The sequence below is a fragment of the Strix uralensis genome, chromosome 1, assembly GCF_047716275.1.
Source record: "Strix uralensis isolate ZFMK-TIS-50842 chromosome 1, bStrUra1, whole genome shotgun sequence".
NCBI classification, from domain to species: domain Eukaryota; kingdom Metazoa; phylum Chordata; class Aves; order Strigiformes; family Strigidae; genus Strix; species Strix uralensis.
The window spans coordinates 133,431,593-133,449,606 of record NC_133972.1 but is presented as its reverse complement, the minus strand read 5'-3'; the positions used below and the strand labels follow the sequence as shown (position 1 = coordinate 133,449,606).

The window sequence follows — 18,014 nt, the reverse complement described above, 5'->3', positions numbered from 1 at the left end:
TCACCTTCTGATTATTATTTTTTTTAATTTAGGCAACTGTATTAGATGGTGATGTTAGATGGGGAGGCAGGTCCATAAGAAACCCTACTCCTACCCTGTGAAGAACTTGAAAGATTTAGAGTAAGGCTTTGACCTGAACTCCAGAAGAAGTAGAAGCCATTCAAAGAGCATAAAGGACTGTCAAGAAAAGCTAGTTTGTGGTCCTAGCGTATATTTGCCAATGTATGCATACAATGCCACTTCTTATCATTAACTAAATATAATATTCTGTCACCCTCTAGTGGTGGGTCTACAACACCATATTTCTGATAGTGGTGATAAAAGCTTTTCTCACTGCAAGTCTAGTAGAAGACCTTGTCACTTAGGAGATACAGTGTTTCAATGTTTGGTGGCCTGTGTGTATGGATTTGTAATTTTCGTCTTCACTGCATGTATCTGTAACTGAATTGTATCCTATAACTTCATGTCAAAAATTAGAGATGTAAATTGTCTGTGTTGGTTTTGGGCAGATTAACTAAAGAGGGTTTCTTAAAAAATTATTTATCTGCTCTTCTCCTTGGGTAAGGCAAGAGAAAATTGACTGAATTCCAACCTGCAAAGTTAGGGGACATGACTGTGCACTTGAAGCCCATATTGGCTAATCAAATCCCTTCTTTCTTCATTCCTGGTTGTATCCATAATAAAAGTCCTCATCTAAGACTGTCTGATGCAGTACTGGTCAGGTGCAATGCCCATTCAAATCTGTGAAAGCAGTAATTGTGCCTGAAATGATAGTGTGACCTATGCATCATATATACCTCTTGCTATATTTCACAGTAAAGCAACATAACAAAACCAAAAGATTTGACATCACCTGTTCCATTAGCTTCAGCAATACTTATAAAATCTGTGTTTCTGACTGAGCCTTAGAAAAAGTGCAGTATGCTGGAGAATAGCATTTAATGGGTTCATTTATCAAGATTCCTGGTAACTGATAATATTGATGTGTTTCGCACTGATATTGGACAATGTGGCTTCAGATCACATATGATTTAAAGCATCCTAAGTAACAGCAAAATACTTGGTCTGAAACTGAAGTGTTGTGCTTTTCACTGGATCAGGAGGTAGTGAAACTTATAGAAAGCTGATTGATAGCTTGAGACTGCTGGAATGATCCCTTTTGATCACTTTGCAGACACTCTTCTCAGAGGTAAAGCAAGTGTTATTAATCTCTGGCCCAAGACTGTGCAATTCCTCTTAACATAATTTGGTATTTGCTAACTGTCTGATACATCTGTAATTTTATCGGGATGGGCCATGCATTCACCACTTATGTGTGAACTCAGAATTACCCAATAATTAAATTGGTTCATCTTTGTTAAACAGATGTATGGCAGCATCTTTGTAGTCACAAATGAAATAAAAGTATGTATCAGTTATGTCACAAATAGTGCTGCAAAGGTTTTTTGATACTCTGTCACCAGGAGGAACGTTAACCGATCTTCCCTTAGATGCTTCAGGAGCAATTATCCCTGCTTGGACCAGATAGAGCCTGCCTGCTGCATCGTGGAAAGGCAAGCTGTTTTCATGAGGGGATGATGCTCTCAGTAAAACTTCAATTTTCTCAAGAAAGAACACAGTATACACCTCCTGTAATGTGTAAAGAGCCCAGGACACACAAGAGGAGGGTCCTGACCATGATTCTAATTAACAAACTTTCTCTGAATCTCTGAAATTTCAGCAAACCTGCCAGTCTTTGCTACCACACTCACAAGAGTGTCCTAAAAATACAACTGGGAAGAGAGGGGGAAAATATTTCTCATGTCATTATGAGCATTAGTTCAGTGTTTTAAAAATAATAACAAAAACCTGGCAGATTTTGCGCCTGCTTTCAGGTTTTACTGTTTACTGTGGGTTTTTATGTCTCTATCTGAATCCTGCAAACATCCATATAATACATAGAAGAGCCAGGCAGATCCACAGAGGCAGAGATTTGCCTTCGTTTTATCATATTCATTTAATTGTCCTTAGTTTACTGGAGAAAACAAGGGGTTTTTTGCTAATAGAACTGCCGTTATATTTAGGAAGAATGAAGTTATCTTTCTCATCTTTATCATCACATATAATGAAGCAATTTCAGTAACGCACATGTCAGCGGATTGGTGGTGATAGTACATCCTTCAGAAAGAATACAAATAGACTTCACTGACCCTGGAGTGCTGAGAGTAACATGAAACTTACTCTGACTTGTAAACTGAGCAAACATGACATGGAGGTCACAGAATAAGGGCATATATGCATCTTTCAGCCCTTGTTTTGACAAAGTGACTTCTTTCTCCAGAGGGACATTTCTGCCATTTTTTTCCAGCATGTTTCACCTTTCACTGACTATTAATCCCAGTGTGACTGAACTGCAAATTATGATTCCCACTTATAAGCTCATGGGAGTTAATTCTTAAATTTATTTCATCATTTATTTGAGCACACAGAGTTAGCATACAGAAGATCTAAGAAAATAAGCGTATGGAAAACAACAAATTGAGTTTAAATCAAATGTAACAAGTTATTAAAATATTAGAACAAAGAATATTATTAAAATACACGTTCATTAATGGAAAGTTTTTACTTCTAGCAGCAGTAAGATTTCTTAAAGATCAGGGTAGACCTGTGTATTTTCTAATATTCTCTGCAGTATTCTTCCAGCTTTAGTAAGATAGCTTCCCTGTGTCTGATGCAGTCTAACATTTATATAGATATCAGTTTTAAACAGAATTTTCAGAACTTTATGAACTGGGTTAACAAAGGAAGTTTTTCTAAAAATGAAATTAATCAGAATATTCTTATTTTTCTGAATGCACAGCTCATGAAACATGTTTTATACATGCGTGGATAACATCCCAGCACAAAATACTTCAATATAGCGGTACTGCACAACAACTAGCATATTTATTCAGTGCAGTACAACAACTGTGGATGGGGTTTAGCCTCTTCATCATGTTAGCTAACTGACTATTAGCAGTTATCCACATGTATGGTAAAGGACACTGAAATTCTTATCCCCGGTTTGCAGATGGGAAAATGAGACATGTCAAAGATCACTGCAGACTTTTGCTGGAACCTGCCCTCCTGAATCTCTTTTCAACTAGGCCACCAAATCTGAGGACAATAGTAGTGGCTGTTTATGTAAATAAAAGTGAAAGGCTTGGTTGTCTTTGTTGTGTAGGTTATTAGGTCAGTGATGCCAGTTCCAAGTTTGGAAAAAGCAAAATGTCAGGCTAGGCCAGGAAACAGAGGAGCTAACTTTTTTTTTTTTTTCACCATCTTGAAAAATGTAAGGTAAAAGGAATTAATTCTTTTTCTAGTATAATAACCAAATTCCATTTCAAGGACAATTTGATGGTCCAGGTAACTGTTTTCCCATGGTGTGATTCTTAATCAGACTTCAGAGGGTAGAACAGCAGTATTTTGTAGCTTCTAAGTATTGTCTGGTTTTTGGTTTTCTCAACAGAGCTACAGCGAACCCGTTGATGTTAAAGCCTCCCCACAACCTCAGATGATGAATTCAAAGCAGTCAGTGTTCCATGGGCCCACCCAGGCTCACTCTGCACTGTACCTCAGTTCCCACTACCACCAACAACCAGGAATGAATCCTCACATCACTGCCATGCATGCCAATATCCCCAGGAACATAGCGCCCAAGCCCAACAACCAAATGCCAGTGACTGTTTCCATAGCAAACATGGCTGTGTCCCCACCACCACCTCTTCAGATCAGCCCCCCTCTGCACCAGCATCTCAACATCCAGCAACACCAGCCGATTTCAATGCAGCAGCCCATTGGAAACCAGCTACCGATGCAAGTCCAGTCTGCTTTACATTCACCTACAATGCAGCAAGTAAGTTTGAGCTTTTCAGTTGTCTGGAGAATTTTTTCTTTCTGGGGGAGGAGGGAAAGTCATCCTGAAGCTGACAGTGAGAGAGATTGAGCTATGGATTAGCTGTAATTTTACAGAGTTCCAAAACCATGGTAGTACAGTCTGAGGGCTTAGTGTTTCAAAGACAAGAACAAATGAATGAGTTTACCCAGATGACAGAGAACTTCAGTAGAACTGTTTGTGCTAGCAACAATGTTCATCACATTCTTCTGCATGCTAGTCCTGTCTCCTCCCCAAATTCAGGAGGCAGCCTTTAAATAGAAGTGTCTCTGTAGATCCATCTGCAAATATAAGTGAAATGTTAAGTCATCAGGAAACACATTTTACAAACAAAAGGCAGGCATGTCTAGAAAAGGATACGATTGTAGCTTGTGCTGTTATCCTTCTGCTTACTGTGGAACAGTCAGGGAACATGAAGCAACACTGCTTGTGTTAAACATGCTAGATTAAGTGATCACTAGTGTTAGTTTATGCTGCATTCATAACTTCATTTTGTTAGATAGATATACCTCTTTTTATTGAAAATAATTGGGCTGTCCCCAGTACCCCAATATGGTGGCTTTTTTTTTTTTTTTTTTTTTGTCATTCTCAGTGTTTTAGATGGTTGATTCTCAATACATTTCCTAGGAGTTCTGAATGAATGCAGGCCAACCATAGCATTGTGTCTTTCAGGCCCAGGCCTATGGAGAGTTAGAGTAAATTAACTCTGCTGATTTCATGAGAGAAAACTTCCTTTTGCATTGGATGAGATCTGACTATCAATAATAAGATCTTGCTTTGCAAAGAGACATTAGAATGAAAATTTTTTGGATGGAGAATCTAGAAAATTTGTATACACCAAACTTGTCAGTTCTGTTTGACAATACATAGTCATGAATTTGCTGCATGTTTTGAATATCTCTATAAATTCACCTTTGCTAACAAGGCATTTGCATTTGCTTTCCAAGCTGGAAACATTTCATCTCAGGATTGGTCTTCAGAGGTGGGAATACCTGAACACAAAACATAGCTTCTAGCTGGGAGAACAATTTAACAGGGAAAGAAATTTCCAAAGCAGGACAAAAAAAAAAAAAAAAAAAAAAAAAAAAAAAAAGAGTTGAAAGCAATCTGGACTGATAAATTCAGTTGTCCAGAAGGTAAACCAAGGTGTGCTCAGGATGATCTGGGTTTTTTCAGAGATTTTGATCTTAGTCTCAAGAGTGATTTGGAGTAATCAGACAGGAAGGAAAATTTGTAGTGTTTACAACTGTTTCCTAGTCCAGTTTATTTTTCATGATCAGAGCAAACAGACTCAACATACTTATGACCACACAAATGTGAAGTCTTTTACTGTTATGTATTCCTGAAGGTTTTTCTATTGGTTAGAAACTAATGTGAGAGCCTATGCTCAAGTCTCAGAGAAACTCAGGAGTTAACCCCAAGCTTGAGCAGCTAGAATTAGCTAGGGGAAGTCCTAGACAGGTGAGCCAGGAGGGTCTGTCTGGAGATCCTAAGCCTAACGCAGTCCTGGTTGAACCTGAAGGCTCAGAGCAATGAGAGACAAAGCAATGGACAGAGACTTAATACAGTACCCTGGTTCATTTACCAAACTCAAAAAACATCTGTGACAACAGCCTGTTGAGATTGTGTAGTTATATTTCAGCAAGTTTTTATTGCAAAGTGATTCAGTCTTCTGAGTTCAGATTGTTTGCCAAGTTCAGTGTCACTTGTCCAATTACTTGTCCAATGCAGAGCTATAGAAGACCAAACCCCTTATGTCTTTTCCAGAATCATTGATAGGCATAATTTACCGAACAGATTTGAAAATCTGGCTTTATTTATGGAATTAATAGTACAGTAGGGGCTAGCAAAAGATGTAATGCAGATGTTAGGTACTTATATATGTATACATACATCATCATTATTGTATGAATCCAAACACTTAGGCGTTATTCCAAACCATTACATACTACAAAAAAGGTAAGATAATATCAATCTTCTGATGTTTTATTTTACCAAGTTGCATGCTTGTAGCATATGGTGTGTGCATCAATGGCTTGAGAGTAGTTTCACTTATCTCTGAGATGTGTGGCATGCAGTTGAGTTATTTCTAGCTTAAAAGAAAACACAAGATGCTAGGTTGTAGAAAACAGGTGTCTAGAAGTCAATATGTAGACCTGTACCATGATGAGTCTTTTGCTTTACTAAGTACAAGTACAGTAAAGTAAAAAATGTTGTGCCTCTGTGTTCCTGTTCATTGTTAAATTCATGAAAAGTTGGGTTAAATACTTTTTACCTGCTCATATTCCTTAATCAGAAAGGCTGATGCTTATAATGAAGATACCATGGTGAGATATTTCTGAGCTTCACTCAAGGTGACAGGTGCTTATTACCTGTTGAAATGCTACACTGCCAATCTTAACTACATTTCTCTTTATGCACTGTGGAACATCTATAAACCAGTTTTTATTTCTTACACTTCTGTTTTTGTTTCAAAGTAACAGAAATTTTGAACTCTGGAAAATCTATGTAATTTCACTTGGGAATATTTGTAATTTAATTTATATTTTTTTACCATACAACAGTTTACAGAGTTTGTGAATTGTGTTTAAATATAGAATCCATTTCCTTTAAAGAGTGATGTTGACAAAGACAAAGCAAAAATTATGTTAAATTTTGGGGCAACAGTTGTACTAACAACATTATGATTTGCCATGCCAGAGCAGAACAGTGGTATCCTGTCTAGTCTCTTAGGTATGACTCTTTCTAGTCGTACTCAAGAAATGTTAGAAAACACTATCACCAGGATTTCATACTGCATTAGAGCATGGAGAACAGATTAGCCATCAGGAAGCAAACAGCAAGAAGTCAAGAAACTATAACCTGCAATTAAAGGCCTCTTTCTGACTCAGTTGTCAAAGGACTCTGCTCTCCCCTCCGCTCAAAATTGAGCAAACACTCTGCTGATCACAGAGCATGTTGAAGAGGAAAAGACATCATGGGAGAAAAAGCGAGCCCTCCAAACGATCACAGCAGCACAGAGTCAACAGCAATGAGGACAAAGAAGAGGCACCACCCTGTATGTTCAGCCCGTGGTGAGGAGGGAAGGAGGACTCTGGATGTGAGGTTCAATCCCCAGCAGCACAGTGTAGACCACTCTGCTACATAAAAAGACAGACAAAAAGAATGGGAGAATAGTAGTCTGATAAAGCCGAAGGGATAGTTGCATTTAATTCAACTTTTTTTCACTTTTTCCCTCAGCTGTTTGATTTCCTCCATGCTAAAGGTGTGGTTACCCTAAGCCTTTTCCAAAGGCAAGCATCTAATTTATGTAAGCAGCAAGAACAGAAACTAATTAGCATCCCACTTCCTACAGTGTGACTTTCAACAGGAGACATTTTCCTTTTTGGAGGGAGACCTCACGACCACTCATACCAAACAGACTAATACACTTTAAGAAGAAATGAGGTAAATTCTCTCCTGTCACACTGCAGCATGAAGCTTAATAGGCAAGAGAAGGGTAAGTCTGCCAACAGCTTCCTAGCAGTCTTCTACTGCAGGCATTCGCAGACTCACCTGGCTGGACACCACCATTGCAGACAGACAGCTGTGCTGTAGACACGTTAGAAGCAGCAGTCACAGCTCCCACTGATGGTGGGTTCTGATTTTTTCCCTTTTTCTTCCCAACATCCAGCTTTGAAATAGTTTGTGGCATACTAGTGTGACACTTAGTGGTAGCAGGCTCTGGGAATCCCTGCTCTCCACAGATCCCCTGCTCGTTTTCTCCAGAAGAGGGAAGACAGTTTCTTATCAAAGACCATTATCAAAGACAGTCTTGTAGTATGTCTGAAGGACTGCCAGCTCCAAGAAAAATCACATAAAGATCCAGATTTCAGTCCTGGCAGGCAGGAACACAGTTCTCCAAAACCACTGTGTGCAAAATCCACAAACTTCTGTGTGTAACTTTGATAAGAAGTGCTGACCTGGGGAGTTCTGCCATCACTGTTGCCAGGACAATGAGCTGATCTTCATCTACTCCACAGGGAACAGCATGTCCTCCTCCACTTCCAGCAGTCCTTGCCTGCATGTGTGCAGCTGCCAAACCAAGAGAGACTGCCAGCTAGAGAAGTGCAGTCTCCTTCGGGAGTCCACAAAAACTACAGAACATCAAGATCAGAAGTGCTGGTAGCCAAAAATACTCAGTGACTGCACAATTTCTGTTATTTTTAAAACCAATTAATTCTGTGGAGTATGCAGCTGATACAGTGCAGCCAAATTGTTCTGAAATGTACAAGGCAAAGTAAAATTTAGGTATTAGCATTTTGGTCATAAGCCTAGCATTAGTAAATATTTTCTAATTTATTTTAAACAATCTTCTCTATTTTGAGGTATCTACATGTTTTTTGTAACTTCTGTTTAACAGAAGTTACTGTTTAACATCTTTATTGATGATCTAGATGAGGGGATCAAGTGCACCCTCAGTAAGTTTGCAGACGACACCAAGTTGGGTGGGAGTGTTGATCTGCTCGAGGGTAGGGAGGCTCTGCAGAGAGACCTGGACAGGCTGGAGCGATGGGCTAAGGCCAACTGCATGAGTTTCAATAAGGCCAAATGCCAGGTGCTGCACTTGGGCCACAACAACCCCCAGCAGCGCTACAGGCTTGGGGAGGAGTGGCTGGAGAGCTGCCAGTCAGAGAGGGACCTGGGGGTGTTGATTGACAGCCGGCTGAACATGAGACAGCAGTGTGCCCAGGTGGCCAAGAAGGCCAATGGCATCCTGGCTTGTATCAGAAATAGCGTGGCCAGCAGGGACAGGGAAGGGATCTTACCCCTGTACTTGGCACTGGTGAGGCCACACCTCGATTACTGTGTTCAGTTTTGGGCCCCTCACTACAAAAAGGACATTGAATTACTCGAGCGTGTCCAGCGAAGGGCAACGAAGCTGGTGCAGGGTCTGGAGCACATGTCGTACGAGGAGCGGCTGAGGGAACTGGGATTGTTTAGTCTGGAGAAGAGGAGGCTGAGGGGAGACCTCATCGCCCTCTACAGCTACCTGAAAGGAGGTTGCAGAGAGCTGGGGATGAGTCTCTTTAACCAAGTAATAAGCGATAGGACAAGAGAGAATGGCTTCAAGTTGCTCCAGGGAAGGTTTATATTAGATATTAGGAAGCATTTCTTTACAGAACGGGTAGTTAGGTGTTGGAATGGGCTGCCCAGGGAGGTGGTGGAGTCCCCATCCCTGGAGGTGTTTAAGAGTAGAGTCGATATAGCGCTTAGGGATATGGTGTAGTTGGGAACTGTCAGTGTTAGGTTAACGGTTGGACTGGATGATCTTCAAGGTCTTTTCCAACCTAGACGATTCTGTGATTCTGTGATTCTGCAAAGTAGACTACTTTGTCTTTTTTCCTTTCTGTTCCGAAACAGTTAATGAATAAATAACGGGCTCTACTGTAGATCTTTGTGGTGCTCGTTTACAGTGATAAAAAATGACCATTTAGTTCTATTCTCAGATTTAAATTAGATCTTGATTTTTATTACATTTAACTTCTAATTCTGAAATATGCTATATTTTTCTTAAATATTATTAATAGGAACCATGTTAAAGTTTTACTTTGTTAAAGTCTAAATCCACTGTGTAGCAGGTTTTTTTTAATCCACTTTTGACACACTGGAAGAATCACAGTAGATTAAAAGAGTGTGATTTTTCTTTCATTAAATGCTCATGTGAGCATCTTGTCACTGTACTTTTTAACTGATAGAGTTGCTTCTCTCCAGGCTGTTTCTTAGGTTTAACATGATGTTTAATTTTTACTTCGTTGGGATCAAATGACCTGAATCTTGACCCTTCTCATTCAAATCAACATGATTTCTCCAGAGTCCAGGCTAAAGCAGTACCTGAAGCTGCAACCTGTTTTCTGTTGCAAAGTCATTCTTTCCTTTCTCTACTCACACAGACATTTGCTCTTCTTTCTGAGCGTATCCCCTCTCCAGCTTGTTGTACTGTGATGTTTTGTGTGGAGAGAAATGAGACCAAGGATTCACATGCTCCCAAATATGCCCAGTTCTTGTTAAGGACTTTTAATTAGCCCTACTGGAAGCATCTCCTTCCCTGCTCAAAATCCTTCACCCAAGCACTGGCTGGGATGGTGAGTCCCATTACAATCTCTGTCCCACTTTGGTTCACAGGTAGAGCAAGCAAAACTAGATTCTTAATGTCTAGTAACCATGGCTGCAAGTGCATGCATAACGAAGAAGCAGAAGATTAATGTATGTCACATTTTATTTTTTATTTTTTAAAATAATAACTCATTTCAGTCTACTTTTAGGTATTTCTTTTCCTTTAGAAAATAGATGTATACAGCAAGATGATTGCAGAGCCTGCCAAAAATAACAGCCTCATTTTTTCTGGTATATATTATATACAGTAAACTCAGGGACCTGCTGTATTTGTCCAGATTTCTTCCTCTTTTTTGTTAAGCTTTGTCTTCAAATGAGGTCAGGAGAAAAAAAAAAATCATTAATATCTGTCAACTTCCTTTATAACCTTAAGGAAAAATCTTTGTATAATATCACACAGACAGATTTTCAATTTCCTTGTGTAATAAACAGATGCTTTAGGATTTGGATGTAATTTAAAGGTTTAAAATATCACATTGAGATTGATGAATAAATCAGTTGTGAAGACAAAAACATTGATGCCTGTTGAAAATACCTCTCCAGACAGGCAGGAAATGAAATTAGTTCCCAGTAAAGTGTGGAGATGAGGATCACTGTTTAGTTCTGCTGCAGGCTTTTTAGGACTTGCTACAGTGGCACAACGAAACTGCTAGGGCCACAGAAATCTAATTAAAGAGCAAATGTCCCTCCTGACATCGAATTAATCTTTATCAAGTTCCCTATTTTTATTTCAATCTGGAACAAGAAAATGAAATTTAAAATTCTAGGCATGTTGCAAAACAGTTGGTGATTTTCTCTTGAGCATTACAATGCAAAAACATTCACCATTGTTTAATTAGACCTCGAAGCACTCATTTTCTGAGCACTTTTTATTTCATCATTGTTTGTTAAGGGCTTACATAAATAATACACAAATATTTACTACAAGCCTGTTACAAGGCTGTCTCCGCCTGTTGTACAGATCTATTTTTCCAGAGCTTTTTCTGTTGATGAAAAAGCTGAAGTAATTATTGTTTACATCTTAAACATCACCATAATTTATCTGTCCTTTGTATTGAGTTCAGGTTTCTTAAATTGCTTTGCCTTAACAAGCATGTTTTCCAACACCCACACTGCTGGTATTCTGGTAGCCCTCAACCACAGCGGGACCACTGAGCTGTAGCAGCTCAGCTGCTTCTGGAGCTGGAGCCTGACTCAGATACCTCTGCACCATGTTAAAATTTATTGCATGAGCATGTCCTAAGAAACAGGCCCCAATCCCAGGCAGTTATAAACTAAACAGACTTGCCAGGTGCAAGCTGAAAGTGTTGTTACCCCTTATTTTGCAGATGATAGGAGAATTAAGTTTGGATCCGTGATCCCAACCTTAACATGAGAGGTATCAATTCAGTCCAAGCACACGTGCACACATGCTTTGCTTGAAGAGAGCCAAAGTAATTCGGCTGTGGTCACACAGAAAACCTGAGAAAATGCAGTTCCCACACAATTCCAAGCTAGCATTCAAACCACAGGACCATCCTCCAACATATAAGATATTTATTTGTCCTAAGTCCAGAAGAAATGGAATGGATATTGCACTGGTGATCTCTTCCTCTGATTTGGGGGAACTGTCTCTTCTTGCTGCATGAGTACCTGAGTCTGTGCCTGCTCACTTGCATGCTTACATAGCACTGCTGGAGCTACTGGCCCCATATAGTATCTTTCTCGTATATGCAGTTGTTTCACGAAGACTGATAAGAAATAGCTCCGGGGCTTTGCTACCAAAGTTGAGCCTCAGTGCCTGAGGGTAGAATGTGTTTCTGTGGTAAGTTTCCTCTTATAGGTAAGGTAGAAAGGCCTTATGGGTGATATTTTGTATAAAAATGATGACAGTGACATACAAAACCATTTTTTCTGCCTTCTGATTGCATGAAACCCCAATTAAAGTCATTGGGAAGTCTGCTCAATTACAGTTTCCTTTAGATCCATTGCAGACATGGGGGTTGTTTATGCAGCCTGATGTGCAAGTTTAGACCCTGGTGCAAAGGCAGTGTACGGAGCATGGGGGTTACAGTTACAATGGGTGGGTTTTATTTTACCTTATTAGCAGGGCAGTATATAAGTTACATGACAACTAGATGCAGAATTCAGCTGTGAACTTGCCCACTACTAATAGTCTGTTTCTTGGAGTCATCAGGGACACAGTGAGGCTTCAAAGAGCATTTAAGGTACTGAAGCATGACTTGGGATATTCTCCATATGGAAGAGATTATGGAAGAAAGTTGCACTCATTTATAGCTGAGGCCAAAATCCATGATCAGAATCAACGGAGTGATGTGACGGTGTACACGAGAGGCACGGCAGGGCAGAACACCCATGGGACCTCCGGGGAAGAGACAGAATATAATGCAAGAAAGAGGAAGTGACATTATATTTGAAGGAAGCTCATTTCTTGGATGGAGAGGGCCAGGTGCAAACTGAGAATACTTGTTTATCTTGATGAAAGGTAGCATGGCTGACTTGTTAAACCTGCAGAAAAAAACAGCTCTCCATAAAATTCCTGTCCTAATGAAGGCTGTGTATAAGAAGCAATCACACATAATGCACTTGAATTTAAAACTAAAAGCTACGAGCTTTAATTCTATTGTGTATGTGGACTTTGGCCAGAAAGAGTGGGTTTTCAAACTAGGTGTCTTGGTTCAAGGTCAGTTTCTGATTTAGCACCTACAGATCCAGTTAACTTGAGTGGGAATTTTATGCCCTTGCCCCATGAAGGAGTTTGGTCTGTTTTTTTGCAGCAGACATCGATTGCTTTCATACGGCATTCCATACTTTACCCAATGTAGTTCTTCTGACTTTATAGGAACATGATGTACATTTTTACAGAGTGAACACTAGCCTTGAAATTTCAATTGTTCTCCTGGTTTTGAAACACAACATTTAAACATCCTCGTATATCAAAAGAGCTAAAAATTACTATGACTTTTCACATGACAGATATTTCAGGGAGCAGGTTAGATGTCTTTTTGTAACTTCCACTTTTTTTTTCTCGCCTTCTTGGTTTCAAAAAGCAAGTTATTCTGTACTACTTTCACTACATTAGTCCAACAACTGTTAAAAAGCTTTGGTTGAATTTCTGTTTAGTTGAGAGAGAAGTACAAATAAAAGAAGCAGCAGATGGTCCCTTTGTGACTGAATGAAGAAAAAGGGTTTTGAGAACAATATGTGAATAGGTGTAGTCTAATAAAACAGTCAGCCACCTGCTGCCTACATCCTTCAAAAAGATTCTGTTGCATATTCTGGGAATTAACGACTAGTGTGTATCCTTACATTTAATCTAAATGGAAGCTCTGAGGAGCAAACAGACCTTTTTGCCCCAGTGCTGATTGAGTTGTTCTCTTGGTTTTGAATTGTTTCTGCTCTGTCCCTTTTAGTTCCATCATGTGACTGTGTAGTAGCTAACAACAATTTAGCAGTGTTTCATTTCTCAAAAAAAGATGATAAAACTTAGAAAGCACCTATACATTTTTTCCTATTTTAAGTTTGATAACCCAAAGTACACTTGGAAAAGAAGTATTCTACCATTTCACAGTACACATCGGGTTTTTTTAATGCACACAACCTGTTGCTTGGTTTACATATATTGTAATGTACTTGTTTTCTCATCTAGGGATTTACTCTTCAGCCTGATTATCAGAATATCATCAATCCAACATCAACAGCTGCACAAGTTGTTACCCAAGCAATGGAGTATGTTCGTTCAGGGTGCAGAAATCCTCCAGCACAGACTGTGGACTGGAATAATGACTACTGCAGTAATGGGTAAGCAGCCAGTGAATGCCACCTTGTGTTGAGCAACATTCATGACACAAGTGTCTGATAGGGAATTTGGAAACAAGTTTGTTGCCTGTTTCCCTACAGTATTTCAGAAGTGCGTCTGTGATGGCACTGTATTTATTCAGCAGTTAGACTGTTGTGGGAGAACAAGTTTTCAGTATGTACATTTATTAGACATTGTTGTCACCTTATCACAGCACATACACTTTGGTCTTAGAGAACTTCCATTCCTTAGATAAGCAGAACTGAAATCTTAGGGAGAAAGTGTAGGAAAAAAGTTTTAAGATCACTATCTCCTACTTGAGAGGCAAAAGGCGTGAACTGTTTTCTCCAAATACTTGCCTACTTGTTCAGCACAACAGTCTCACTTCTGTGCTGTACCACCGAAATGTCTTGATCTGTGCAGCAGGCCCTTGTAGGAGCCTGCCCAGCCCACAGACATTTACACCCATTTACACTGAGCTCTGAATAGACCGTCCTCTGTCCAACAAGCCATTGCCACCCGTGGCTTTGAATCCCAGTCTCTTCTGGAAAAAACAATGTACGGTCATTCCCAGCAGTGCCCTCTAGGTGCCCACTGGGCATAACTTGCCATCAGCAGAAGCTTTCTCTGAGCAGACCCTGTAGATATCTACACAGACCCCTGTGTAGATATGCCTTTGTGAATCTGTGTACATGGACTTAACCTATCTCTGCTATAGCATTGGCATAAACTGCCAGTGCAATGTAACTTGCTCTGCGCTGCTCCTGGACTCCAAACAAAGCAAGCTGTATAGCTGTGGAAGAGCAGAACTGGTGCCTGGGTTTTGGCAAGGAAGCAGGAGGTTAAGAGTAAAGCCTCTCTCCCAGAAAATCTCTGCAGTGTGAACCAAGCCCCATCAATGATGCTCCTTCTGCTTTAAGTGATATATTTTCTCCTGACTTTTACAGGCTGTTCTGAGTTATAAACTGGTAAATGCCTCCTTTTTGCTCTGAACTGGTATGCTTCAGTTGAAGCTGAAACCCAGCAAGAACTGAATGTAAAAGTGTGCTAGACACAGTGCACTGATGGAAGGTCTCCTGTAGTGCCTGGTCTCCAGTAGACAGTTGGTCTAGTTGACTCTGCCAGAAGCTTCTGGTGTTCCCTTGCACATGCTTACCTGAATCTGCCTACATGTTTTGGCTATGTTTGTACTGGTAAATAAAATAGGCCAGAGATATCAGTGGCTGGTACCCATGTCCTCCTGCCCTATAAGGAAAGTGGCCACATCATATAGGGTACTTATGGAGTATCATTCCAAGACCTGTGCTAAACCATCAGCTGTACCTATGCTGTTTGTGAGAGGGATAGTCAGTACTAGCAACCTGCTAGTGCAGGTGATCCCAAACCAGGGCTTAAACCCATGTCCCAGTCCTGTGTAGTTTAGAGCCAAGTGTGGTCTCTGGGTTGCTAGATGCCACTATGGCACTGGGATTTTTCTTATTATTACCATGATAATGCAGCCATGCTTCAGTGATATGCTTGGAATTAATGACTTGCAGTAGGGTTGTGGGGTTTTTTGGAAGAATAGGACTAAAAATTTGACAAATTTTTGAAAAACCGCATTTGTTCTTTTTCTCTTTGAACAGGGGCATGCAGAGGGACAAAGCACTCTACCTTACCTGAAAATCTGAAACACCTCTCCTTTCCACTGAGGAATGCAGGGAAGTCTTTTCATCATGGATTGCTTTATGCAGTCAAGGCAGTTCTGCATTTTATTAGGAAATACAAGTTGCTAAGCACTTAGGACTATTTGAGCTTGTGGGTCACCCACTCTGGAAAAAATAGTCTTGCTTCTTTCTTTTTCTTTTTTTTTCCCCCCCCATTTTTTCTCTTTCTTTCTCCTTTCCACCCCTACCCTGAGATCCTTTAACGGACATTGCTTTTCTTCTTCCCTGAAGGAAACTTGGACCATTCAGATTTTATGTTGGTTTTTGCTGTGAAGTGCTGCGATAGTAACTGCCTTAGCAACTGTAGATGTCTCGGATAAAAGTCCTGGATTTTCCATTGGTTTTTCATAATGGGTGTTTATATGAAACTACTAAAGACTTTTTAAATGGCTTGATGTAGCAGTCATAGCAAGTTTGTAAATAGCATCTATGTTACACTCTCCTAGAGTATAAAATGTGAATGTTTTTGTAGCTAATTGTAATTGAAACTGGCTCATTCCAGTTTATTGATTTCAAAATAAGGGTTAAATTGGCAAACATTCATATTTTTACTTCATTTTTAAACAACTGACTAATAGTTCTATATTTTCAAAGTATTTGGAGAAAAAAGTAAAATATTCCCAAATGATATTAATTAAAAATATTGGCTTTGTCTCATGAAATAAACACAAAAAAAATAGAAAAAAACCTAATGTTGATAAAGAGCAAACACATTTATTTTGTACTGCCTAAAAAATGCTTCTTTTTTTTAAAGAAAATCACTTTATGTGTACTGGTTAGTAAATGTCATTTAAGTCCTTTTATGTATAAAACTGCCAAATGCTTACCTGATATTTTATTAGATGCAGAAACAGATTGGAGACAGCTAAATTATAACCTTTACATATGGCTATGTATTATTGTTTCTTCATACTGTGTCTGTATTTAATCTTTTTTATGGAACCTGTTGCGCCTATTTATGAAATAATAAATATAGGTGTTTGTAAGTAAATTTGTTAGCATTTTAAAGAGGTTTCTTTGATGCTTTAACTTTTGCTGGCACAAATTGTTCACAACTGATGTGAATACTTTATTTAGTTTTACAGTGACATATATAACACCAAACCTGCTTTACTGGCAGAAAATGAAGGTAACCAATACTTATTTCTGTATTTCCTTGGTTGTTAAGAAAAAAAAGGTATTTTAAGTAATTCCCTTTTTAAAACATTGTAGCAGGAAGTTGCCCAAAACTAAGACTTGAACCAACAAAACTAACTGAATAAAACTGCATAATGCTGCTTCTTGAAACTTCATCAGTTTTGGTTAATTAGTCAAGTGGAATAACAATATTGCCAACAGAAATATTACCAAATATGCTTCAGCCATTTTATTATACATGCAAAATTTCCTACAGAGTTTTAGGGATTGTATCACAAATGCATCCTAAAATGAAAGGTAAGTTCAACAGCCACAGAGAAAAGGAAAAAAAAAAATCCAAAAGAAGGTATTTTTTCAATATTTTGGATCAGGAATAGCTCTGAAAATATATTTCTGGAGGATTTCATTTCCAGATGCCTGTCCAATGAATGGAGAGTACCACTGATTTGTATTTTCTATGTGAAATAAAGCAAGCAACTCGGATAAAATACACATTATGCAATGCCATTGATTTTCCTTTAAAAACAAAACAGAAACAAAGGCATGCTTGCTTTGGAATGATTTCAGGCAATATACAATCGGAATCACTTGGCATGTAATAACTAATAAATAATGCAGATCAGATGTGATTACTCAAATGACTGTAGCTGAGAGCTCTAATTTTCCTGTCTTGAAACTGTATGAGAACTCGTGATTAAATTCACAGTTTATTGTTTGTCTATTTAGTACTTTAGAAATATACCAGCACTACTAATTACCCAATGTCTTCTATTTATTATATTATAGTAAACTACATTTTCCACTCATATTAATTCTAAAGTGAGAAGATAATTACTGGGGATGAGAAAAATCAGCTTTGATTTTGACAGGCAGTTTTCCTCTTTCTTTTATGGAAAAGAACTGTGTTATCTTCATTTCTTTTAGAGCAGGTGCGCAGTCACATAAAGTTGTTAATTTCAGTATCCAAGCAGAGTTCAAAAGACAAGAAAACTTTAATGTAAATAATAAAAAAAATACATCATGAATAAAATACTTATTCTGTATGAATCTGTGGCTAGTGTCTCTCGGTCTGTAAGAATGGAAACCTGTGGTGTGTTTACCGTGCAGCACCTTACCCACCCAGTGCTTTGAGAGTGGTTCTGTGCCCATGCTCTGTTCAGATGGGACAGCTATGCTGGAAGAGCAGCAGTTTTGGCCAGGGTTATACTGAAGCCACTTTGTTCCAAAGGAAAGATCCAACTTCAGTGCATAAATGTCAGTTCTTCACGTCTGACCTTGGGAAAAAGGAATGGTTGCCAGCCAA

General features: G+C 39.0%; 1 protein-coding gene across 1 annotated transcript in view; it reads left to right on the top strand.

The window, feature by feature from the left end:
• TOX (thymocyte selection associated high mobility group box) overlaps positions 1-17,746 on the top strand; it is a 225,504-nt gene extending 207,758 nt beyond the window's left edge. The window contains exons 7-9 of the mRNA XM_074881780.1: positions 3,488-3,874; positions 13,719-13,870; positions 15,494-17,746. Of these exons, the coding sequence (XP_074737881.1) occupies positions 3,488-3,874; positions 13,719-13,870; positions 15,494-15,530 (576 nt within the window). The 3' untranslated portion in view covers positions 15,531-17,746. The remainder of the gene's footprint in view (positions 1-3,487; positions 3,875-13,718; positions 13,871-15,493) is intronic.
• The last annotated feature ends 268 nt before the right edge of the window (positions 17,747-18,014 follow it).